We start from the raw sequence: 26,937 nt of genomic DNA, 5'->3' as shown, positions 1-26,937 counted from the left end.
TGCTTGCTCAGTCTCTTTCTTTTCTGATGCTCATATAACTAGTATGTCTTTATAACACCATAATTGCCTATTCCACCCTAATTTTCTCCTGCTCAAGGTGCCCACCCTCCGTTTTGAGGAGCAGCGTATTAATGTAGATAAGGTAAATAAAAGTAATGATAATAGCTAATATTTGTACAGTGCCTTTTATAGTTTCTATGTGCTTCCATACATGGTACATTATCTCATTTGGTCTTAAGGAGGTATTATGAGTGTATGCATTTACAGATGATAAAATGATACTTCAGAGATGTTCAATAGTCATTAAATACAGAACTTCCAGGTCACAAGAGTCAGAGCACATAGCATTTCATTTAGACTGGATTCCATTTTTTTCCAGTTTGAGACTATGGCTCTGATTAGCTTACATGGTTTCGTTATTTACCTGGGCCTCCTTCTTGGTGACACAGAAAAACTGTTAAACCATTTAATTAGTCTGTTTTGCCTTGGATTCCCTGTTCAGAACATTTTTTTGCATATATTTTAGCTATTTTTACCCATTCACTAACCATAATTAAGATTCAAAATCCTTCTTGGTAAAAGTACCATATAGTGATACCCTGTTGCCCATGCTTTGGTCTGTTGCAATGTCCCATCTGAGGTAATTTTTGAAAAAAGATTGTTTTTATTACCTTACAATTGAACTATGCTTTTCCATTCCATTTCTCCCAAATTACAATTCCTCCAACAATACTTTTTCTTCAAGATTGTTTTATGCATTTGAGTTCCTTTGCATTTTTATGTGAATTTTAGAATCAGCTTGTTAATTTCTACACACACACACACACACACACACACACACACACACACACACACACACAGTCTACAGGAATGATTGAGATTTTGTTGAATCTGTAGTTCCTCCCAAACTTTGCTGGTGCTATCCAAGATGCCTGAAGAGCTCCTGAAATGTAAAAGCCCCAGGCGGAGCTTCCAGGGGCAGACATCAGGCCTCCATTTTCTCTAGCAACTAATGAGATGGGACGTGACACAAGAGAAGTACACGCCAGGCCCCATCTCTGAAGTAGGGTGCAGCCACTCCCCACTAGCTCCACCATTCTAACCCATGAGAACTTTTCTCTCTGGTCTTTATGAAGTACTATTCAGCTTAGTAAGCACATTGTTTAAGCACTGCCTACCTGTTGAGAGTTTCCTACATTCACACAATGAAGCCTCTGAAGATGGTTCTCCCATCCTGGTCTTCTTCACTTACATACCCAACAAGACCACTACCTCTGAGGTGAGCTAATGATGAGGTGGAATTAGTTTTGCCTCAGTATTTTTTATAGCCTATTAGTTATACTTCTGCAGACATTAAAGTAAGACCTTAAATCTGCTGGGAAACTGCTTACTACCATTTCCTACTGTATTATATGTTTGTACTTAAAAACTCATGAGAAATGAAAGTACACATGAATAGACATATAGAAAATTAAATGCTTGTGACATTTTTATGAGTCTGCACATGCATTTTTGCTGTAAGAGCAATTATATCTTCATGAAGCCACAGGGATTTAGGTTTTTCAGGGTAGAAAATTTTTACATAGCTCTTATAATTTTACAAAGAAATCTTTCATTATTGCAAGGCAAATTTAGAATAGTGACTTCTGCTTCATAAGTTTGGTAAAAGAAGAATATTTTGTATTAATTTATTTACTCAGATCCTTCTAGGAATTTTTATAAAATGAAATACCTTGATGGGTGGGTGACTCGATAATAAGGGTGAATGTAATAAGCACATTGTTTTTCTTGTGAAACCTTCATAAGAGTGTATTTCAGTGATACCTTAAAAAAAGAAATGAAGCTGATAATCTTTCAGAAAAATTGGGATTCAGTAACTCAGCTTCTAAGGAACAAAACTAGAGTGATTTTTCCTTATTTCTTTAAAATTTTAAATGGTGACATTAATATGGAAATTTCTTAAAAGTAGCACTTCAAATGAGTGAGAAAAAGATGGACTACTTTTATTCTTGCTTAAAAAAAAAAAAGGTGCCTACATCTTATCCAGATCCTTGATCTAACCACCAGTTTACAAGAAATTTAAGGTAAAGAGAAATATTTTAAATAATGCTATAGGGATGAAATCAGCAAATTCTAGAACGTGGGCAGTTCTAAGACAAATGACCCCTTTTTAACATATATATGTATACATATAAAAATAAGAGTAAGACAAAAAGAAAAAAAATGGGGAAGGGACAACTGAATCCTGATTTGTATAAACTCAGTTTCAAAAAATATCAAAGCGGAAATTTGAACACTAGATATTTGATAATATTAAGGAGTTGTTATTAATTTTTAGATGTGACTAGTATTGTGATTTTTTTTCAGAAGAGCCCTTATCCTAGAGAATCCATATCAATGCATTTATGGATGAAAGGGAATGATATTTTAGATGTGTTTTGAAATAATCTACCAGTGAATGGGAGTGGGAGGGGGAGTAGGAAGATGTGGGAGAAGATAGAGATGAAATAAGACCAGCATATGTGGATACCTGTTAAAGTTCACTGCGCACATGGAAATTCATTGTACTAGTCTCTCTACTTTTATGTACTTGAAATTTTCCAAAATAAAACTTGAAAAATAAATGAAATACCTTGAAAAAAATGTAATAATAGTATCCCACAAGTTACTAATTCATAGAAATTGGGGAGACATTTGGAAGGCAAAAGAGTTATTAGACATAAATGAAAATGTGCTTTCTCGCTTATTCATTGGTTATTCAGCTTAGTTTCTTTAGCTCTCCAGTCTTGCTAGCTCTATGCCTGCTATTATATTTGGATTTACACCTTTTACTAATGTGATTGGGTAGATGGGTTCTACATTAATGCCAGTCAGGGCTCCCAAGATGACATCTCTGACCATGATTGATCTTGTTAGATGGTGGGTGACCCTCAAGGTATGAACACAATTCAGCCTTGCCAGTTCTGATCACAGAATATCCATCTTGCCAAAACTTTGGAATATTCTTCCTTCTACTACATAGGCCTCCTTCCCTCTGAGCTCTCACTTTAGAGGTCACTTTTGAACTAACTGCTCTCTGTCAAAAACCTGAGGGAGAGGAATAATACTTGAGAATGCAGTGCACATACCAATCTCAGTACTTAGGTAGATTCCTGTGTCAGTTTAGGTCACCCAAAATTACTCATTTTAGCCTCCATAACTTCACCCTTCACAGAGATGCCTTCACTGCATTTCATTTCACTACTATGTCCTTTAATTGACAGTATATACAAGCACCATTATATAAATGACATTGTCATAATTTTTATAAGGCTATTGTTAAAAGGTTGACTGCTGTGCCTTTAAATATTACAAATGATAAAATCTGTTTTTATAATTTAGTATCAAGAAAAATTTGTCTGTTAGAGGGTGAGGAAAAAATTAGAATTTTCTTTCACTTAGCTCTAGCTAGAATTGAACAGTTCTCTTAGTTTTGAGCATAGGCACTGGTGGTTTTATCAGTTCCTGTGACTCTGTCTGGATTAGGAGTCACACTACCATCAGAGATCTCAAAGTATTACTTAAACCCATCACAACTTTGAAATTATGATATTAATAGGTATCAGACCTGCCACTAGATATATATTATTAAAGAGGCATAGATATTATAACACTAATTTGTTTTTTCAATATTATTTCAATATAATTGGTTTCTTTTGTCATCTTGTGTGTTTTATTTTATGCATTTAAGAAGATTTTTCTGAGTAGGAGTCTACAGGCTCACCAGGTAGCCATGGGGGTCAAATTACACTACTCTCAAACAGCCTTTCTGGCATGCCTTCAGGTGGGCTTCCTGGCATCCTCTGGCCTGGCTCAGACACTCCCTGACTGAAGCCTTCTCTGGAGGCCCCTTCCTGACTTTATCTGGGCATTTTTAATACTTTGCTCTATGTTCAGCCATGCCTATTTTTGAGCATCTCAGTTATGTAGATCTGACGGTGGATTGGTTGTTATTTAAAGAATTTGGAAACTTGCAAAAACTTGTATTTTGTTGCATTTGATGTTTCTAATAATTGTTAAAGAAATTCATAATGGAAAGTACCGAGGAGTACATAAAGAAGTAAATAAAAACCTATTACCTAGAGTTATACATTGCTTAAGTTTTAGCATATTTTTTCTAGAATTCTTGTTTAATTGTTTGTGTGGCAAACCATCACAAAACTAAGTGGCTTAGAACAATGACAACATTTAGCTGGTGAGTCTGTTGGTTATCACTTTAGGCTGTGCTTCCTCTGTTCAGGCTGGCTACCTCATTTATCTGTGGTCACCCACAGGGCACTCACCTTCTATCAGCTGAGTTTTCTTGCATATCTAGGGCCTCACCTGTGGTCAATGTGATCTCTCCTCTGCTAGCAGGATAACTTGAGTTTGTTCACATCATAGGGTCTAAGGCCCCTAGAGAGAAAACAAAAGTGTGCAAGCCTCTTGAGCAAAAAGGCTTTGAATTGGCAACCCCAGACCTAGTTGGAAGAACCTGCAGAGTCATATTGCAAAAGATTTGTGTGTGTGTGTGTGTGTGTGTGTGTGTGTGTATGGTATGTGCATATAGGAAAACTGAGCTGATAGTTGCTAGTAAAACTCTGAGTCTGTTGGTTATCACTTTAGGCTGTGCTTCCTCTGTTCAGGCTGGCTACCTCATTTATCTGTGGTCACCCACAGGGCACTCACCTTCTATCAGCTGAGTTTTCTTGCATATCTAGGGCCTCACCTGTGGTCAATGTGATCTCTCCTCTGCTAGCAGGATAACTTGAGTTTGTTCACATCATAGGGTCCTTCCTGAGGACCATGTGGTTTATTAACCTGGGGCTAGGGTCTCAGGTGTGTTCTCTACTGCCTAAACTGAAGCCAGTTAACGGTTGCTGAAAACCAACTGTCACAAGCTGTATTTTATGCACTGCATTTTATTTTATACCGAACCCTTAACAGAAATATCAACCCTTCTACAGATGTGTAAACTGAGGCTGATAAAGGTTAAATAACATCCCCAAGATCACATGCTGATAAGTAGCAGAGCTTAAAATTCAAATCCAAACCAGTGTTTCCTTAGAGGGTGAATTCTTATTTTAATAAAATAAGCCAAAGGAACTAAGAGCATAGTAAAATACAGTACTTGAAATTCTGACCATGAGTGTTCTTACGTTACTTTGACAGAGGGGGTCACCATCTGCAAAAAAGTGGTGCCAATATGAAACCCTGTTTGACCCTAATCCAAGGTACTCAGGGTCACTGTATGTGGCCCTACAAGTTGTCAAATTTGCCTTCTAGAGTTGGTGGTGACCTGTATGATCTTTTAGCAGTCCTGAGCTCAGTTTTGTAGTTACATACCTCTGTAGACTGTGGCTTCACTTGTATTTGTTATCGTATCTACTTACTTTGAAAGGTTAGATACATTTGAGAGGATTGGGCATAAAATTGAAGTAGGAAACAATAATTATTTCAGTATATCTAATGCACATGTTTCTATTTCAAGCATAGTGCATTTAAATCAGTACAGACTCTTACTGTTGTCCTTTGTCAAAATGTTTACCCACCTAACTGTACCTAAAAGCACAAATTTCCCAACCAATCCAGCTATCATTGGGGAATGATTATAAGGAGGAAAATACATTTTTGTTTTGTTAGGCATGAGGCTCTAGATAGCAGAGCTCCCTCTACAAGTCAGAGACCCTTAGGAACATGTTTTTTGGGAGAGAGCTGCTTCTGTGTCCAAATCTTGAGTGTCTTTGTCCTTAATTCCTTACTCCAGGCCCTTATCTCCCACCCAGACTGTTAGAACAAGCTCCCCCAGCCTCATCTCAACCTATAGTCATAAAGATGTGGATTATTTTTCTTCTTAAAGTAAACCTCACAGTGGCTTCTTTAGTCTCACAGGATAATGTCCAGACTCCTTAGGATGACATAAAAACTTTTCTCCTTTCTCTTCCCCCCATGGCCTGCCCTCTGGGCCCCACATCATTTCTGCAGTCTTCTCTTACAGCCGCACTTCCCTCCTGCACAACACAGCAGGACCTTTTGCAGTTCTCAGGGCAGAATGGTCTGTTTGCTGCTCCCAGGCCTTTGCTCATGCCCATCATTCTGTGCTTCATTGCCATCCTCCCATAATTCTGTGCATGAGTATGAAGCCCTGCTATAGATGGCTTGCTAGATTATATCCCTCCTGTCTTTTCTAAGGTGACTTGTAAGATGCTACCTGGAAATGACTTCATGGCACATTCCTGTGTGGGCCTGTTCTGGGGGACAAGAATCAAGTTTTAGTGTTTTTGTTTATTTGAGTCCCCAGCACCAGGGAGGTACTTGGTATCCACTCACTAGCAACAAATGACTGGTGAAAGAATGAGTGAATTAATGACTCTCTGGGCATATCTTCTTTGGTTTCTAGAAGGAAAAGATCAAGCATTGCACTTTATCTGGTCCCTAAAGGTGTTTTTAGCCTTTTTTGAAATTCAGGGAAAAGAGGTAAATCCTCTAAATGAACCAAGATTTTGAATTGATGATACTTTATTTCCCAATAATTTTCTAAAAATTCCTGCTGGAAAATGCTGGGATTTAGTGACTGTTGGCTTTCTGTAGGCATAGATGATATGTCTGAACAATGTTGGTGTCTTGGGGATGTCTTCCAGAGCCCATTTAGCAAAGGGCCACCCCAAGGGCTTGATGCAGGACTAGTGCATCAGGGCCTGTGGCATCAAATGCAGCAGGTTGATGACTGAGACTTAGAGCTGGAAAATCAAGGGTACCCAGAGCTTGAGAGCAGACTTCTGCATAAAACATTGACTGTCCCATGTGCCTGACAGGATTGGGGTTGGTAGGAGTTCCTGAAAGGAGAATAACAGCCTCATCCTGAAAAACAAAACAAACAGAAACCCAAAATAGAGCAAACCAACGTTTCTGGAGTATTTCTAGGAGCCAGGCATTTTGGCAAGCATTTTAGAGAAAAAGCTTTTATCCTGAAGAATTTTACTTCAATAGTATGACACATATATCCTGAGACCTTGTCTGTAGTTTTCCATGGTTAGACATATGTACACATATGTATGTATGTGTTTAAATACATGCATGTATTTCCTCACTCTGTCTTCTGGAAGGCCAAGAAGCAAAGATGCCCTGTACTAAACAACACACCTAAGCATGTGAGTCTTAGTCTCTAATATCACTGCCCTCTAAAACGAACCACCCCCCTCAGGGAAAGCATAATTCCAGGGCTGAGGCCAGATAACCCTGGCACATCTTGTTAGGCCAGAAATACAGAAACTGTTAAAAAAAAACGGTGTTTAAAGGACATGGCAAACAGCTTAAAGAGGCTTCTATTTGCCAAATCTGGGATAATCTGAGCACCCCAAAATAATATGAATTATAAGCAATTGGGGAGGAGTTAATAAGTCTGTACTGAGGATAGACAGATGGATGGATGATGATCGATGGAAGTTGGGGGAGTAGGAGACTCTTGCATAACAACCACTACGCACCAACTAGAAAATAGGGAGGGGGGTCCTGGAACAGGAAAAATCAGCATATCATCACCATCACAATAAAGATTGGATTAGGCAAGACTCATCCAAAGATGCTAAATCTAAGCAGAAATGTATAGAAACAGAATATTTGCATGGTGTTAAAGTTTCTCCCACAGATTGCTTATTATTAGTTGTAAGGGGAAAACACTAATTATAAAGTGGAGAAACTGGACCACACTTGGACCAGGATCAAAATTAACAGCACCACTGAGAGGCAGCCAAACATTGTGTGCCTCCAGCAGTGATACTCTGAGAAGAATTATCTATGTGGCATTCTGGCCGGAATGTGTAGTTTGAGTCTAATAATGAAGAAACATCAGACAAATGTTCTATTAAAAAAGGAGGAGGGGGAGAATTGTATCCTTCAAAAGTACCACAGTCATAGAAAACAAACCCTGCAGAAATGTTTCAGATTAAAGGAGGCTGAAGAAATGTGGCAACTAAATGCAGTCCCTGAGTCTAGACTGGATCCATCCTGTACTTGAAAGCAGGGGATGGGACAGCATGGGGGTGCCACATGGTCATTACTGGCTTAGTTGACAAAATGGGGCAATACATTATTGATTAAAGTATTGTATCCATGTTAAATTTACTAAAGTTAGTAACTGTACTGCGGCAATGTAAAGGAAAATTGGTGCTTTTAGAAAATACATAATGACATATTTAGGAGTAAAAGCCCATGATAAATGTAGCTTATACTCAAATGGCTCAGGGTGGGTGTTAATAGTTATATGTACACACACACACACACACACTTTATATATATATACTTCAAAATACATATATATAAAATAGAGACAGAATATGAAAAAAAGGGAAAAAGAGGGAAATGGTTAATACCAATAGATAACAATAGAAGAAACTGGGTATGGGGTCAAAGAGTATATAGGTGTTTTTATACTATTCATATTCTTGCACTTTTTCACTTTAAAATTGTTCCCCCAAAAACGTTTAAAAATTAAAAATACATATAACCAGTTCAATGACTGTTTTTTAAATACACATTTCTTTCATTTTCTGTCTTTTCCTCTTTCTCCTGTTTCTTTCCCCTCCTTGCTCTCTGCTGCCCCATCAGAAGTCCAAGACTGGTGAGAAGGGCATCTCCTTGGGGCAGACGGTCATCACGAAGCACCGCAACACCCGGTATTACAGCTGCAGGGTGATCGCCGTGGCGTCGCAGACCTTCTATGAGGTGGTGTTCGATGACGGCTCCTTCAGCAGAGACACATTCCCCGAGGACATCGTGGTGAGTGAGGTCCTGGGATGCCTGCTCCCAGGTTTGCTTTTTGTGTAACAAAACGAGCCGAACTTCTCAGGAGTCTTTCTTTTGGCCCTTCATGTAATACTCGATTCAGGTATTATTATTTCCCACCTCAAAGTATTGTTTTCTAGGCGGTTCCTTAGCCTTCTGTTGAAAACAGTAGCTGTTGAACTTATACACATCTTCCCAAAGTCTTTGAATTCAATGAGAAATATACATGGCCAGGAAACATAAAATGAGAATTCACCTGTTCTTTTCTATTACAAAGTGTTAGCATATTTGAATTGCTTTATTCTTTTTCTTTATACTTAACTGTAGAATATAGCTTTTATTAATCTGACCTGACAGTGACATCTGTGATCTGACAGAAACATCTGCGGATGTTTTGTATAAGAGTGACAAAAAACACATAGAAAGCCCGTGGCTTTTCCTCAGCCTCTAACCGTGGTCTGGAACAGGACATGTGTGTGTGTGTGTGTGTGTGTGTGTGTGTGTGTGTGTGTGTCGCATGTGCATGTCTGTCTCTCTCTTCTTCTGTCTCCTCAGTAGACACCTTGGGGTTGATTCAGAGGCACTGATCATTGTGTCTCAGGGGCTTGATTTTCACCAGGATGTTTCCTAAGAAGAGCACTTTCCACAGAAGGTTTTTTGAAACTGAGATCAAATCACATAACTGCAATAGTTATCCCGAGGTCAGCTTGTTATCCCTTCTCCCTGTATCATTTTGGGGACCCAGACCTCAATGATGTGGTTATAACTTCTGCCTTGTCCTGGGTCTGTTGAGGTTTTGCTCTTGTTTGTACTTGGAAAGACATTTCTTAATGACTTTTTTTTTAGCAACATTTTTTTAAATTTTGGTATCATTAATCTACAATTACAGAAAGAACATTATGTTTACTAGGTTCACCCCTTCACCAAGTCCGCCCCCACATACCCCTTCACAGTCACTTTCCATCAAAATAGTAAGATGCTGTAAAATCACTACTTGTCTTCTCTGTGTTGCCCAGCCCTCCCCGTGCCCCCCCCAACACTATACATGCTAATCGTAATGCCCTCTTTCTTTTTCCCCACCCTTATCCCTCCATTCCCACCCATCGTCCCCAGTCCCTTTCCCTTTGGTAACTATTAGTCCATTCTTGGGTTCTGTGATTCTGCTGCTGTTTTGTTCCTTCGGTTTTCCTTTGTTCTTATACTCCACATATGAGTGAAATCATTTGGTACTTGTCCTTCTCCGCTTGGCTTATTTCACTGAGCATAATACCCTCTAGGTCCATCCATGTTGTCGCAAATGGTAGAATCTGTTTTTTTCTTATGGCTGAGTAATATTCCATTGTGTATATGTACCACATCTTCTTTATCCATTCATCTACTGATGGACATTTAGGTTGCTTCCATATCTGGGCTATTGTAAACAGTGCAGCGATAAACATAGGGGTGCATCTGTCTTTTTCAAACTGGAGTGCTGCATTCTTAGGGTAAATTCCTAGAAGTGGAATTCCTGGGTCAAATGGTATTTCTATTTTGAGCATTCTGAGGAACCTCCATACTGCTTTCCACAATGGTTGAACTAGTTTACATTCCCACCAACAGTGTAGGAGGGTTCCCTTTTCTCCACAACCTCACCAACAGTTGTTGTTGTTTGTCTTTTCGATGATGGCGATCCTTACTGGGGTAAGGTGATATCTCATTGTGGTTTTAATTTGCATTTCTCTGATGATTAGCGATGTGGAGCATCTTTTCATGTGCCTTTTGGCCATCTGAATTTCTTCTTTAGAGAACTGTCTATTCAGCTCCTCTGCCCATTTTTTAATTGGATTATTTGCTTTTTGTTTGTTGAGGTGTATGAGCTCTTTATATATTTTGGATGTCAATCCTTTATCAGCTCTGTCATTTTCATATACATTCTCCCATACTGTAGGATACCTTTTTGTTCTATTGATGGTGTCCTTTGCTGTACAGAAGCTTTTTAGCTTGATATAGTCCCACTTGTTCATTATTGTGTTTGTTTCCCTTGCCCGGGGAGATATGTTCATGAAGAAGTCACTCATGTTTATGTCCATGAGATTTTTGCCAATGTTTTTTTCTAAGAGTCTTATGGTTTCATGACTTACATTCAGGTCTTTGATCCATTTTGAGTTTACTTTTGTGTGTGGGATTAGACAGTGATCCAGTTTCATTCTCTTACATGTAGCTGTCCAGTTTTGCCAGCACCATCTGTTGAAGAGACTGTCATTTCTCCATTGTATGTCCATGGCTCCTTTATCAAATATTAATTGGCCATATATGTTTGGGTTAATGTCTGGAGTCTCTATTCTGTTCCACTGGTCTGTGGCTCTGTTCTTGTGTCAGAACCAAATTATCTTGATTACTATGGCTTTGTAGTAGAGCTTGAAGTTGGGGAGTGAGATCCCCCCACTTTATTCTTCCTTCTCAGGATTGCGTTGGCTATTCGGGGTCTTTGACAGTTCCATATGAATTTTTGAACTATTTGTTCCAGTTCATTGAAGAATTCTGTTGGTAATTTGATAGGGATTGCATCAAATCTATATATTGCTTTGGGCAGGATGGCCATTTTGACGATATTAATTCTTCCTAGCCAGGAGTGTCAGATGAGTTTCCATTTGGTAGTAACTTCTTTAATTTCTCTTAAGAGTGTCTTGTAGTTTTCAAGGTATAGGTCTTTCACTTCGTTGGTTAGGTTTATTCCTAGGTATTTTATTCTTTTTGATGCTATTGTGAATGAAATTGTTTTCCTGATTTCTCTTTCTGTTAGTTCATTGTTAGTGTAAAGAAAAGCTACAGATTTCTGTGTGTTAATTTTGTATCCTGCAACTTCGCTGAATTCCGATATTAGTTCTAGTAGTTTTGGAGTGGAGTCTTTAGGGTTTTTTATGTACAATATCATGTCATCTGCAAATAGTGACAGTTTGACTTCTTCTTTACCAATCTGGATTCCTTGTATTTCTTTGTTTTGTCTGATTGCCATGGCTAGGACCTCCAGTACCACGTTGAATAACAGTGGGGAGAGTGGGCATCCCTGTCTTGTTCCTGATCTCAGAGGAAAAGCTTTCAGCCTCTCGCTGTTCAGTATGATGTTAGCTGTGGGTTTATCATATATGGCCTTTATTATGTTGAGGTACTTGCCCTCTATGCCCATTTTGTTGAGAGTTTTTATCATGAATGGATGTTGAATTTTGTTGAATGCTTTTTCAGCATCTATGGAGATGATCATGTGGTTTTTAGTCCTTTTTGTTGATGTGGTGGATAATGTTGATGGATTCTCAAATGTGGTACCATCCTTGCATCCCTGGGATGAATCCAACTTGGTCATGGTGTATGATCCTCTTGATGTATTTTTGAATTTGGTTTGCTAATATTTTGTTGAGTATTTTTGCATCTATGTTCATCAGGGATATTGGTCTATAGTTTTCTTTTTTGGTGGCATCTTTGCCTGGTTTTGGTATTAGGGTGATGTTGGCTTCATAGAATGAGTTTGGGAGTATTCCCTCCTCTTCTATTTTTTGGAAAACTTTAAGGAGAATGGGTATTATGTCTTCTCTGTGTAAAATTCCAAGGTAAATCCATCTGGCCCCGGGGTTTTGTTCTTGGGTAGTTTTTTGATTACTGATTCATTGCTGGTAATTGGTCTGTTTAGATTTTATGTTTCTTTCTGGGTCAGTCTTGGAAGGTTGTATTTTTCTAGGAAGTTGTCCATCTCTCCTAAGTTTCCCAGCTTGTTAGCATATAGGTTTTCATAGTACTCTCTAATAATTCTTTGTATTTCTGTGGGGTCCATCGTGATTTTTCCTTTCTCATTTCTAATTCTGTTGATGTGTATTGACTCTCTTGTCCTCTTAATAAGTCTCGCTAGAGGCTTATCTATTTTGTTTATTTTCTCAAAAACCAGCTCTTGGTTTCATTGATTTTTGCTATTGTTTTATTCTTCTCAATTTTATTTGTTTCTTCTCTGATCTTTATTATGTTCCTCCATCTGCTGACCTTAGGCCTCATTTGTTCTTCTTTTTCCAATTCCGATAATTGTGACATTAGACTATTCATTTGGGATTGTTCTTCCTTCTTTAAATATGCCTGGATTGCTATATACTTTCCTCTTAAGACTGCTTTTGCTGTGTCCCACAAAAGTTGGGGCTTTGTGTTGTTGTTGTCGTTTGTTTCCATATATTGCTGGATCTCCGTTTTGATTTGGTCATTGATCCATTGATTATTTAGGAGCGTGTTGTTAAGCCTCCATGTGTTTGTGAGCCTTTTTGCTTTCTTTGTACAGTTTATTTCTATTTTTATGCCTTTGTAGTCTGAAAAGTTGATTGGTAGGATTTCAATCTTTTTGAATTTACTGAGGTTCTTTTTGTGGCCTAGTATGTGGTCTATTCTGGAGAATGTTCCATGTGTACTTGAGAAGAATGTGTATCCTGTTGCTTTTGGATGTAGAGTTCTATAGATGTCTATTAGGTCCATCTCTTCTAGCGTGTTGTTTAGTACCTCTGTGTCCTTACTTATTTTCTGTCTGGTGGATCTGTCCTTTCGGGTGAGTGGTGTGTTGAAGTCTCCCAAAATGAATGCATCGCATTCTATTTCCTCCTTTAATTCTGTTAGTATTTGTTTCACGTGTATTGGTGCTCCTGTATTGGGTGCATATATATTTATAATAGTTATATCCTCTTGTTGGACTGAGCCCTTTATCATTATATAATGCCTTTCTTTATCTCTTGTTACTTTCTTTAGTTTGAAGTCTATTTTGTCTGATACTAGTACTGCAACACCTGCTTTTTTCTCTCTGTTGTTTGCATGAAATATCTTTCTCTAACCCTTGACTTTTAGTCTGTGCATGTCTTTGGATTTGAGGTGAGTCTCTTGTAAGCAGCATATAGATGGGTCTTGCTTTTTTATCCATTCTATTACTCTGTGTCTTTTGATTGGTGCATTCAGTCCATTTACATTTATGGTGATTATTGAAAGATATGTACTTATTGCCATTGCAGGCTTTAGATTTGTGGTTACCAAAGGTTCAAGGTTAGCTTGTTTACTACCTTACTGTCTGACCTCACTCACTTATTGAGCTGTTATAAACACAGTCTGATGATTATTTCTTTCCCTTCTTTTTCCTCCTCCTCCATTCATCATATTTTGGGTGTTTTGTTCTGTGCTCTTTTTAGGAGTGCTCCCATCTAGAGCAGTCCCTCTAAGATACCCTGTATAGGTTGTTTGTGGGAGGCAAATTCCCTCAACTTTTGCTTGTCTGGGAATTGTTTAATCCCTCCTTCATATTTAAATGATAATCATGCTGGATACAGTATCCTTGGTTCAAGGCCCTTCTGTTTCATTACATTAAATATATCATGCCATTCTCTTCTGGCCTGTAAGGTTTCTGTTGAGAAGTCTGATGATAGCCTGATAGGTTTTCCTTTGTAGGTGACTTTTTTACTCTCTCTGGCTGCCTTTAATACTCTGTCCCTGTCCTTGATCTTTGCCATTTTAATTATTATGTGTCTTGGTGTTGACCTCTTTGGATCCTGTCTCTTGGGAGTTCTGTGTGCCTCCGTAGTCTGAGCAACTATTTCCTCCCCCAGTTTGGGGAAGTTCTCAGCAATTATTTCTTCAAAGACACTTTCTATCCCTTTTTCTCTCTCTTCTTCCTCTGGTACCCCTATAATGCGAATATTGTTCCTTTTGGATTGGTCACACAGTTCTCTTAATATTGTTTCATTCCTGGAGATCGTTTTATCTCTCTCTGCATCAGCTTCTATATGTTCCTGTTCTTTGATTTCTGTTCCATCAATGGCCTCTTGCATCTTATCCATTCTGCTTATAAACCCTTCCAGAGTTTGTTTCACTTCTGCAGTCTCCCTCTGGACATCTGTGATCTCCCTCTGGACGTCTGTAATCTCCCTCCAGACTTCATCCCTTAGCTCTTGCATATTTCTCTGCAGCTCTGTCAGCATGTTTATGATTTTTATTTTGAATTCTTTTTCAGGGAGACTGGTTAGGTCTGCCTCTGCAGATCCTTTCTCAGGTGTAACTATCTTGGACTTGACCAGACTTTTTTGCCTTTTCATGGTGATTGCAGTGACTGTAGGCAGGTTGCGGGTGTGTCAGCTGGGAGAAGAAAGGCCTTTCCTGCTTGCTGGATGCCTTGCCCTTCTCCGCTGCCTGTGATGGCTACCTGCACTCCTGGAGAAGCCACCGGGTTAATCTCCTAAGCTGGTGTGGGCAGGGTGTCCGTCAGAGCTGCGCGGAGCCCTGTAGGGAGTGGCAGGCACACCAGGTGCGCTCCTCCTTGCTAGCAGTGACCCTGCCGGGTAGCTGTGTGGCAGCAGTGGCCTTTGGGTCTGGCCTGGGTGGCTGTGCGTTGGGCTGGGATTCCGGTCGGCTCCTGGGAGCGCGCCTGCTCCCTCTGGCTCCACTGCCAGTGCGTGCAGGGCTTTTCCATACAGGCTTCTACCGGGCTCTGGCTTCACTGCCGCCAGTGCACGTGAGCCGCACCTGGGCTGTTTGATCGTGCCACTGCAGGCTATCCCTGTGGTGCATGGATCTGCTCTCAGTTCCTTCTAGCGCTTCCGCCCCCGGCGTGCGCTCCCACTCTCCTGCTACTGGGCCCGTGTGTCGAGGTCCACGCCAGTTGGAGGAATGACTGGCAGGCTGCCTAGTCCTGTGAGGGGCTTCAGAGCTGCACTGCCTCAGTTTAGGGTGCCTAAGTTTCCCCGGTATTCCCAGCTGCTGGGACAACTTCATCCAGCTATGGGGTCTCTGTCTCTTTAAGACTTGCAGAAACACTTGCTTTTCTTTTGTCACAGGGGTGCCGGTTGTGGGGACCTGCCTACAGGTTTTGCTTTTCTGTTTCTCTAATATCCAGCACCCCATGCACCTTGTGTCTGCGTTCTAGGTGCGGATTTCTAGAGCTGGTTGTTTAGCAGTCCTGGGCCTTCACTCCCTCCCCGTTCCAACTCCTTCTTCCCGCCGGGTTTTGGGGTGGGGGAGCGTTCGGGTTCCGCCTAGCCGCGGCTTGTATCTTACCCCCTTCATGTGATGCTGAGTGCTCGCAGATGTAGATATATCCTGGCTGTTGTACTACATCCACTGGTGTCTCTTTTAGTAATAGTTGTATTTATTGTATTTTCATAAATATATATGTTTTGGGGAGGAGATTTCCTCTGAACTAGTCATGCTGCCATCTTCCTGTCTCCTTTCTTAATGACTTTTTGATAGTAATAATTATGTATTATGTACAGTTAATAATTAAATGTAAACTTATGCGATTACTCATAAATATTTCCAGAATTTTGATCTCCTGAGGCCAAAGAAATATTGATTCATTTAGCTTTGTTATGCTACTTCTCTATGCCGTTTAGAGGAACAATTATATAAACAAAAGTGACCTTGTCTGAAATTTGAAAGCAAATGAATTTAGGCCAATTAAAAATCCCAAGGTTTCCCATACCCTGGAAGGGTGAAATCATGTTTCTTTGCAGAATTCTAACCAGAGCTTCATTCGACTGTACTGCCATTGTCATTCATAAATGGCGACCCTTAGGTAACCTGCTCTCCTTGCTAGAATGAGTCATGTCTTCAAGCACTTGGTCCACAGTCACTGAGGATCTGCTGTGTGCCAAGCATCGCATTGGGTGCTGGGAAAGATAATGAGAAAGAAGGTGTGATTCCTCTGCTGTCTGGGGGAGGCAGGTTAGCAAATGAGTGCTTTCTATACAGTGTGATAAATGCTACAAATGAACCAGAAGCAATTTACCACCTGTTGGATCCAGAAGAATGAATATGAAACTCCACACTGGGTTGGTGAGGGCTGACCTTCCTGGCATGTACCATGTGCCAGGAGCTGCTTCCAGAGCTTGATGTGCTTGGACTCGTTTCATCCTCACAGCCCTGTACCCTGGGCACCTCTGTTCTGCTGCGGAGGAAACTGAGGTACAGAAAGGGAAATAACTTTCCCAAGGGAACACATAGCTAGTAAGTGTGGAGAGAGTATTCAGTCCCAGAGTCGGGCTCCAGAGCCTCTGTTCTTAACCCTGGGAGGAAAGGATACTTAACATAGGAGGAAGAAGGATATGCAGGGCAAGAAAGGGACAGAAATATGCAAGAGACTGAGAGAAAAATTATATAAACAAAAGTGACCTTGTCTGAAATTTGAAAACAAATGAATTTAGACCAATTAAAAGTCCCAAGGTTTCCCATACACTGGAAGGGTGATGAGAAAGAAGGTGTGATTCCTCCGCTGTCTGGGGGAGGTAGGCTAGCGAATGAGTGCTTTCTATCCAGTGTGATAAATGCTACAAATGGACCAGATAAATGCTACAAATGAGCCTGCCCAGGCTTCATGCTTATTTCAGAACTCACCCTCCTTAAGCCAGCTGTGACTGCTGAGGTGGCAAAAGGGGAGGATACTTTGGTGGGGGTGTCATGGGGTGGGATGTAAGATTTCTGAGCACAAGTCCCCAGTCTGAGCAGATACTTAACGTCTTTATCCAGGATTGCATTTAGTGAATCCTCAATTCCCTTTCACTTCATAAGCTTCCACACACCCAGCCAATTTTAACCTTTCTTTAACTTGGATATTGGAAAAGAATGTCTGTGGTCCTGGGGGTTTTAAGAGATTCCACAAGTCTTCCCTTTGGCACCTTCCATTTCCTCTCTCTCTCAACCCCAAACAAAGTTGGTTCTAAGGGTGTGTGGGTGTTGTGAGGAGAACAGAGTCTCCAAAACTCAAAGTATTTCAGGAACACCGTGGCATTTAAGTCAACAAGAATGAAAAAGCAAAATTCTTTACAGCTTGATTAGCTACTACCTAGCATATTTGATGAGGATTTGAGGTTTAGTAGTAGGTTTTGTGTGTGTGTGTGTGTGTGTGTGGTCACAGCTCTAGCTTGGAGGGGGGGTCCAGCACATGCAGTGGTGTGAGTGGACATAGACTAGAGAGGGCAAATCTGTCTGAATTTGTGTGAGTGATAATTTCCTTGGGGGAAAAAACAACCATCTAGAGCAGGTCTTCTCTCTTTCATGCAATCTTTTCTCTCAATCCTCTCTGCCACCTCATGCCATCCCTTATATTTTTTATTGTGCCAGGCCTCTTACACAAGTAGGAACATTTCCTTCATGTTTTATTTCCAATTTCACATATTTTCTAATGGTGTTGTCCTCATTGGCTGCTCTGACCTCCTCCTCTTGTGTTGGTGCTGAATGAGATATACCCAGCTTTACTTCTTTGGTGGCTCTATAGAGAAGGGCTTTTTCCCTTACAGTATTGTATTCCTCAGGTTTCTCCAGAGAAAGAGAACCAAAAGGGTGTGTGTGTATGTATTTATTATGTTAAATATATTAAAAGTACATATATGTATATGTGATTATTATAAGGAATTGACTTGATGATGGAGGCTGAGAAGCCCAAGATCTGTGAGTCAGCAAGGTGGAGAGCCAGTGGTTTAGTTCTAGTCTGAGTCTGAAGATGTGAGGACGAGGAGAGCTGATAGTCTCAGTCTGGAGGCTGGCAGACATGAGACCTAGGAAGAGTTGATGTTTCAAGGGAAAGGCAAAATAAAGCCAGTCCCAGCTGGAAGCCAGGCACACAGGGGTAGTTCCCCTTCCTGGGGGGAGGGTCAGCCTTTTTGTTCTGTTCAATCCTTCAGTTCTATTGGAGGAGGCCCCCCACTTCAGGGAGGGCAGTCTGCCTTACTCAGATTATCAATTCAAATATGGAACTCATCCAAAAATACTCTCACAGGATCACCCAGAATAATGTTTGACCAAATACCTGGGCACTCTGTGGACCAGTCAAGTCAACACCTAAAACTAACAGTCACAGATCATTGGTCCTTGGGTGTGTTAGAAGCCTCTTTGCCTTGGCGCTGGAAGCTCTGACTCCGGCAGAGCAAGACGTTCTCTCCTGTACAGCAGCCGCGTTGCTTTGGTCTGTCGGTGGCTCTCTGTAGACCCAGTCCACTGGCCATGCACATTGTCCTGGTCATCATCTAGGTTCCCAAAAGGTGAAGTCAAGGATTCTACAGGCAAACTTTCAAAATTTAAAGGATTATCAAGAATTGATTAGAGTCTGTGTTTCTAACTGAGATTAATGAACGCTGCATAATTAAATGCCTTTGTAGTAAGCTGACTATGAACTTCAGGTTGAGATAGGGAAATTTGATGTTACATTTTAATGTATATGGATAACTAAGTATATTGTAATATATTCACATATGAATTATGTTTATTCCTATATATGTTGTCATATGTTTACATCACTACTTTTTAGTCCATTAATTGCTACCATTTTCCCACTCCCATTTTTATATTCTTCTATATCAAAACTGTTTTCTGGGATATGGAGGCTCTTTCTGATACCCTAATGGTGAATTGCATCAGCAGAAAAGAAAAATATAATCAGGTCTGTTTCTGTGTCTCAGCATCTTGCAGATCATGGCAAAATAATTATTTGATGGAAATACTAAATACATTTCACATTCCTCAGAGAAATTTTCTTTTCATTAGCTGATATACCTGTGGCATCTGAAAATGGGCTAGAAAATAATTTTTTCTTCTATTTGTCTGAAACTCTCTAATCCACACAGTGTGCTTATCAGGTGTGAGCCCCTCTGGGAAGGCTTTTCACCAAATGCAGTGTGACATTAGTGTCCCTGGCTAATGAAGAGTCAGCTCTCTAAGTTATGGGGACTTACTGCCTTTAACACCTGTTAGGGTGCAGCACAATTTCAGTTTTTTAACTATGAAAATCAAATTTAGAACATCAAGTTTAATCATCTTAAGCTATTTACTTGTGTATGACATAAATATAGTCCTCTATGAAGTATGAGGCTTTAGTAAAGAAAATTTCATTTCCTTCTCTATATATTCACTGATTACAAATCATTTCATAAACCTAAAAGAGCAACCTTTAATGCAGACTGGCATATCCATGTTTGAAAATAAGTGTGTCCACCATTAAATGCCCGTGTTGAGATTATGTGACTAGACAGAGTATTTGGAGCAGTATGGAGAAACATTCTTTGGACTACCAGGAAATTTCTTTCCATACCTAAGTACTTTATTTCTGTAATAGCTAGAAAAATGTCTGAAAATTTTTCTCCCAACAATACACCTGCAGAATGTGTATATCCTCCAGTTAAACTCAGCCTGCAATCTGTAGGTGTCAAGGAAAGTAAAAAAAGATGTATTGCTACATGCTTCCATCCGTCAGTCTATGAAATTGCAACACACTTCCTGATTAATTTTTTTGTCTCCTACTACTTTGATGGGAATGAAAATTGCCTGCCTGAGAAAACTCACTGAACGCAGTGATTCCAGGGCCTCTTTTTGACCACTGCTGAACCCCAGGATCCTGCAGCATGTCCATGTTGGCACCAGAGTGATGACTGCTTCCTTTCATCTGAACTCAGAGCTCCTTTCAAGGGAGAAGGATGATGTGGTGTGATCTGGATCGTTCCAGGATGAGCACTTAACATTCACCACTGAATGTGAGAAGAGAAACTGGATCATTTAGAAATTTGACAGAAGAGTCCATCACTGAAATATCCATAAGGACTTGCTACATTTTTCAGCCTCTGTTGAAATGTGAAATAAGCATGAGAACTATACTTTCAGGATCCTAGGGATGGATGGTCATGGCCTTTAGAGATTGGGGGCTTTAGGATACAAGTTGAAGTTCTCAGAGCTATTTATTTCTTCAATTATAGGTCAGTTTCTTAAACTTTTGAGCCTCGGTTTTTTTCCCCACTGAAAAGGGAATAATCATTTCTACCTTCTGTGATTATTGAAAGGACTAAATGCCTGACACATAGTAGGCACAAAAATCAAAATTTTTAAGGATATTAACTTCATTCTGGGGCACTTTTTTTGCTTTTCTTTCCCTTTCTAGTTTATGTTGCCCTTTTCTGGTCTTGATGAAATTTTGTTAGAAGTGGAACTCTGTTCCTCCTTGTTAGTTAAATGGGTGCCTGCACATGTGAGATTCCACAGAGCCAGTTTATCATTTCTTCTTGCTGTAAAGCAGTCCTGGCATCTATAGACTTTATGATAGTCTACACTTACGTCTGTGATGAAGTCTATACTTCATGTCTGCACTTAGGTTTGTATTTTTCTGAATCTTTAAAATGTTATTTCAGTGGCTTTTTATGACAAACAGTGCTCCAAAGTAAGCTCATTGTCATTTCACAGAGATGACACTTGCCAAATCCCAAAAAAATCTGAAAAAACTGCCCAAGCTACCCAAACTATGTGGTGACAGAATTAGGTCCAGAATGCAGGTCATCCCCCTGCATACCATTGCTTGCTATCACCTGTTTTTGGGTGGCTTTCCAGGAATTCTGTTCTCAGTGACTTCGTATGGCTGTGGGAGATTTAGTGCCTCCTTTGATGGATACAGTGAGGGAGCTGCTCACTGTTTACCCAGAAAGGCCTGTAAGTAGTAGGTATAGGAGTGACTCTGGATGTTCCAGAGGCAAAAAAAATATCTGAGGTGGGTTGAAATACTAAGAAAAAAGTTGTTCTCAGAAATATCCTATGCTGTGGGATCCTGGGAAGTATTTGTGGATTCCTATTGGTGCCTAGATTTTGAGGTGCTCTGGATTTTTAAGGCAAGTGAAAGTGGCACCCTATCCCAGACCATATGTGTTACCTGTTTTCTCTGGATTGGTGCTCCTTACCCACCCTCCCCTCAAGCCCCACCTCGGTCCCTGCTTCTGGCCAGTCTTTCTGGTTTTTCTTGAATTAATAGAAATTTGCAGGAGAAGACTCTGGAAACATTTGTTGGCTTAGGATTTTGCAGGTATGGCTCACATGCCATTTAACTGCTCAGGAGTCATGTCCTGGCTTCTCTTTCTTGGCTATGGAGTTGAGAGCCTATGAGGTAAAGGGCTTCACCAAATTCCCACTGACTTTTACTTCCTTGGGAAGCCTTTTATACGTGAGAGAATATTTGTTACTACTTTGATTTTAATTAGTATTCAACTTAAAATGTACTTCCCGAAGCCTTCAAATTCAAATTCAGCTGAGAAATTTTATATTTAAACACAGTAATTTTGCATAAAATATAAGAACAAATTCATTTGTTCCTTGATTAATTTTACATAATGCATGAATTTGACAGATCAAATCCCAACCACTTTACATTTAAGTAATCGATTTCCTTGGACATCTTGTGATTACAGAGTTAATATATATGATTCTCACAAATGTCACAATTTTTTCTGAACACTTAATGCACATAAATCTAATAAATCAGATGTTAGTTTAGTAATTCAGATTCTCCTAAGTAACTCAAACATCTTCAAAAACAACACATAAAGCTGTGCAGTATTTACAAAACATGTTATAAACATAACTTAAAATGAGTAGATTGTATTTAAGCACAATTTAAAGATAGATAAGTAAATAGAAAAAAATCTACCCATTGGGGAGGGGGACTAATATTACTATATTGGCTAGTAGTTTACTAGGGAAAAAGAATCAAAGAGCCTCAAGTTCGTTCAGAGGAATAGAGTCTGGTTATACTTTTGAAGACTAAACCCACAGTTGCTGGGCAGGGGCTCCTAACCTGAGGTCAGTTTTCACCTGATTCATTGATTCTCTAATCTGTGTGCCCTTCACTGAGGCCCTAACTAGTCTCATAAGTTTCATAAACTGTCCCAAGTTGTGGGGGTGGGTACTTAACCAGGCCCTGGGACTTTTATTCTTTTGTGTAATTCTCATATGGCTTTTTGCATTAAAGCCTGGGGCCTACTAATGGCGTGCTGAGACCCTTATTTGGGCTCCCTTTCTCATTTATAGATTATGTGTGTCTCACTGACTGTGATTCCAGAGCCATCATACTGACAATTTCCATTTAGCACTGGTGACCCTCTGAGGAAAAGTATGTCATTGCCCTGCTGTCCCATGCAGGAGATTAACTAGTTACCCTGCAGACACGCTGTCAGTTACGTTTTTCTTCAAATATTTACCTACTTCTCTTGACAGTACTTCTCTTTTGGTAAGTATCTCAAGGTGATTGGTTTGGGGAACTTATTCCCAGGAGACAGGTTCTTGGTGTTTCTTTTCTGTCTTTTACTTTCTGAGGTATTCAAGGTATATAGCATGCCATCTTCAGTCTAACAAAATCAAAGTAACTACCTTGAACTTGAGGGCAATGTTATTAATTTCCACCACTTTGTCATCTCTTCTCAGTGAAGATGTTAAACCCAAGGGTGTCAGGCAGCATAAACAAATCTCCCTTTTTGGGGGAATATCCAGTATAATCATTCTTTTTGACCTATGTGTTCAGCACTATGCTAGGCACCATGGGGGATTCAGAGATGTATAAGCATAAGTATAGGAGTGATGCTGGACCTTCTAGAGTCAAAATAAAATTACCCAAGTAGGTTTGAAAGACTAAGAAAAAAGCTGTTCCCCAAAACATTTTGCAGTGTGGTATTCTGGGAAACTCCTGGGTATTTAAGTCAGGTAGCCACACAGACATGGTGACAGAGACCAGGTTTCACAATGAGGCTTCTCTTGTCAATGAGGCCATTTCAGCTTTAGGGATTCATATCCCATCCTAGCCCACTTGTGTTATTTTGGTTGTCACACATGCCTCTAACATCCCTTCCCCCCAACCAGGATCTGATCTGTAAGCTTTTATAAGAAAAATATGCAGTGAAGGTTACTGAAAGTAAGTTAAGAGATAGAAGCAATCGTGAAGGGCTGTAGTGTTGAAGTATGTCACACTGGGGAGGAGAGAGATGAGCATGTGGGTTACTACCTTGTAAGAGTTCTTTGTTGGATGTTTGCATCTTTTCTTCCAGTCTGAATAATATTTAATTGTATGAATTAAACATATTTTGTTTACCCATTTACCAGTTGATGGACATTGGAGTATTTCTCCTATGGGGCTAATAATAGAATATGCTGCTGTGAATATTTGCTTTCATATCCTTGTGTGAACATGTATTTTCATTTCTCTGGGACAAGCATCTAGGAGTAAGATTATAGACTTATATGGTAAATATATGTTTAGCTTTATAAGTATCTACCAAACGTTTTTCCAAAATGGCTGTACCATTTTGCAATGATTCCTGCCAGCCAAGTATGAGCTTACTGTTTCTCCACATCCTCACCAACACCTGGTATTGTCGGTCTTTTGGATAATAACTATTCTAGTGGGTATACAATAGTATTTCAATGTGATTTTAATTTTAATTTCCCTGATGACTAATGATTATGAACATCTTTACAAGTGCTTATTAGCCATTCATACATTATATTTGTTGGAAAGCTTATTCAAATATTCCACTTATTTTTTAAATTGTGTTGTAAGAGATATTTTCTTAAAAAGTATTTAATATATGAATCCTTTGTCAGATATATGATTTACAAAATATTTTCTCACAGTTTGTATCCTGTCTTCACTTTCTTAATATGCCTGAAGAGCAAAGGTTTTAAATTCTGATGAAGCTTAGTCCTGCTTTTCACATCATAGGTTAAGAAATCTTTGCTTAAACAAAACAGAATGAATAAAACAGCAGCAGACTCCTAGACACTGAGAAGTGACTAGTGGTTACCAAGGGGGAGGGTTTGAGTGAGTGGTGGGGATGGCAAGGAAGATAAAGGGGCACAAAGATTCTCAGTTATAATATAAGTTGGTCACAGGGATAGTAGTACAGCATGGAGAATATAGTCAGGGATTCTGTAACATCTTTCTATGTTTATAGATAGTAACTTCAGTAGAGGGGGTGAGGATTTAATAATATGGGTAACTGTTGAACCACTGTGTTGTATATTTAAAACCAATATAAGATTGTATGTCAGTGATACTTCAATAAAAATAAATAAATATTTGCTTTAGCTAAAGGTCACAAAGATTTAGAATCTCTTATGTTTTCTTCCAGAAGTTTTATAGTTTTAAGTCTTACATTTAGAACTAAGAACCATTTTGAATTAATTTTTGTATGTGGTGTGAGGTCGCAGGCCCAGTTCTGCAAAATGAAAACCATACAACATAACGTAATGAACCATTGTAAGGATGAATGAGGAAATGTCTGTTAACATCAGAGCGCAGTACTTTGTACACAGTAGATGCTAAAAAAACGTGGGTCTTTTCTGCTCCTTGCCTTAACTTTCTCAAAATTGTACTATAGAAGGGAAAAAAGATCTGTATTAGTTGTTTCTTTTACTATTTCTGAATTTCTAGAAAGCCATTTGAACAGTTCATTTGCAGATCTAGTTAATATCAGGAGTATTTTGGAAATGTGTATTGTTTAGGTCTTCAAAAATTTAATTTCAATATAATTTCCATTCCTTTAGAGAAAAAAAGAGTAGAAATATCAGATAAAACAGTGGTTCCTTCTGTGATGAGATCTTAAATATGAATAATGTGCTTAGACTTAAAAAATACTTTGATATTTTAGATCAGTGTTTCCAAGGCCACATTCAAACCAGTACATAGTTTTTCCAAAATAAGGAAGAAGGGAGGGAGAGGGAAAATGGAATACTTTTCTTGTTGTTCTTGTTAACAAGGTAATGGAAATTAATGAAGAAATTTATAGTGAAGAAGAAATTAAACTGCAGATTTTCCATTTTATCTTGAACTTGTCATAGCCCATATCCTAGTTTGGTATATGACAGCCACTAAACTTTGAGCCTCTTGAAATAAGGACTGTGTCTGTTTGAGTTATTGTTATGTACCTAGTTCTCATTACAGGGCCTGGTTTATATAAGTGGATAATAAATAGTTGTTGAATCAAAGATTAAATAAATATTAATAGCCAGCATACAGTCAAGTGTTAAATTAGTTATTCTTTGTCATACTTAGAAAATTAGTATGTAATTTAAAAATCCATAGTTATTGTCAAGAATTGTTTGAAAATTTGAGTCCAAGTTTATATTGTTGGTTTGATGTCCTTTCTGAGAACAGAGTACTTAGTCCTTAGAGCAGGGCAGTGCTCTAGCACTAGTCCCTGGGAAAGTCCATGCCTTCATTGTTTTGGCTTCCACGTAAGATTTATTTAAAGAAAAAAGTCTCCAGCCCTGGAAAAGTTTGAAACCAGTGGTTTACATAAAGTGAATTGTTCAGTACTGTCTCATTGCCATGAGAGTGAGAAATCTTGTCTTGATGAGAGGGCCAGGGGACCCACGACATTAATGTAGTTGCTGATGCCTGTGTCTGCGTGATAATGGAACTGGCGGGAAACGCCTCCAGTGGTCTTAGCAGGCTGTCCCATGAATGTGCATCTCCAAACTGTGAATATCATGACATGATTTCTAAATCTTAGGGCATGGCTAAATGAAATTCCATTTAATAAAAAACATAAGCATAATGAAAATCCCATATGCTTTTCATAAGTGTAGGGACAGACGTCACTGTTGCTTCACATCATGGCATCAGGATGTCAGCTTTCATTATCGAGTCTTCATGCCTGTGAGGCATGGTTTCAGACTCTGGAAACTTGCTGTACTTCATTTTGTTCTCAAGCCTCGATTACTATGACCCTGAGTGTGGTATGATCATGCATGTTGCATAAGTGCCTTAAAGTTTCCAGAGCTGACCCTTCCTGTACCAAATTTGTAAGCACAACATCCTGCATACAATTTCTGAAATAAACAGCCACCACTGAGAGCTTCCTGAGGCAAATAGTCAACAGGCCTGCCTGTTTACAGCCCCTTTTACATTATCTTTCACCTCTGTCCAATCCCAGGTGCTAGCACCCGGGGATATGACACATAAACTGGTGTCACATTATGAAAGATATTGGGGTTGTAAATCAAAAGCATTTATGTTCCTGTTTGACAATGGGGCTTAAATTATTGTGGTAATAGAGTGAACTTCGATTATCATTTGATAATATCCAGTAGAAGTGAATACTTTCTACTTATTGATGAACCAACACTGCCTTCATTTTAGTGTTTCCTCTCCACACCTTATTTGAAGGAGGTTAGCTGATTTTCATAGGTGAGAGAGAACCAGTAATAAATCTTGCCTTTCATTTTACTAAATGAATTATATTCTGAGTGTGTGGGTAAAGGGAGAAGAGAAATGAAGTGAATGAAGAGAATAGAGTAAATACATTTTTTCCTTCAATTTCTAACATTTTCCACAGTCAGAGAATGTTTTTTGCT

The 26,937-nt window shown here is 39.3% G+C and overlaps 1 protein-coding gene across 6 annotated transcripts in view; it reads left to right on the top strand.

The window, feature by feature from the left end:
* The window catches only part of KDM4C (lysine demethylase 4C), a 506,879-nt gene that overhangs the window by 454,985 nt on the left and 24,957 nt on the right, over window positions 1–26,937 (top strand). For all 6 annotated transcript variants that reach the window (XM_073228549.1, XM_073228551.1, XM_073228553.1 and 3 more), the window contains one exon: window positions 8,626–8,796. In XM_073228549.1, the coding sequence (XP_073084650.1) occupies window positions 8,626–8,796 (171 nt within the window). The remainder of the gene's footprint in view (window positions 1–8,625; window positions 8,797–26,937) is intronic.

The sequence above is a fragment of the Manis javanica genome, chromosome 2, assembly GCF_040802235.1.
Source record: "Manis javanica isolate MJ-LG chromosome 2, MJ_LKY, whole genome shotgun sequence".
Classification (NCBI taxonomy): domain Eukaryota; kingdom Metazoa; phylum Chordata; class Mammalia; order Pholidota; family Manidae; genus Manis; species Manis javanica.
This window is presented reverse-complemented; position numbering and strand designations above follow the sequence as displayed.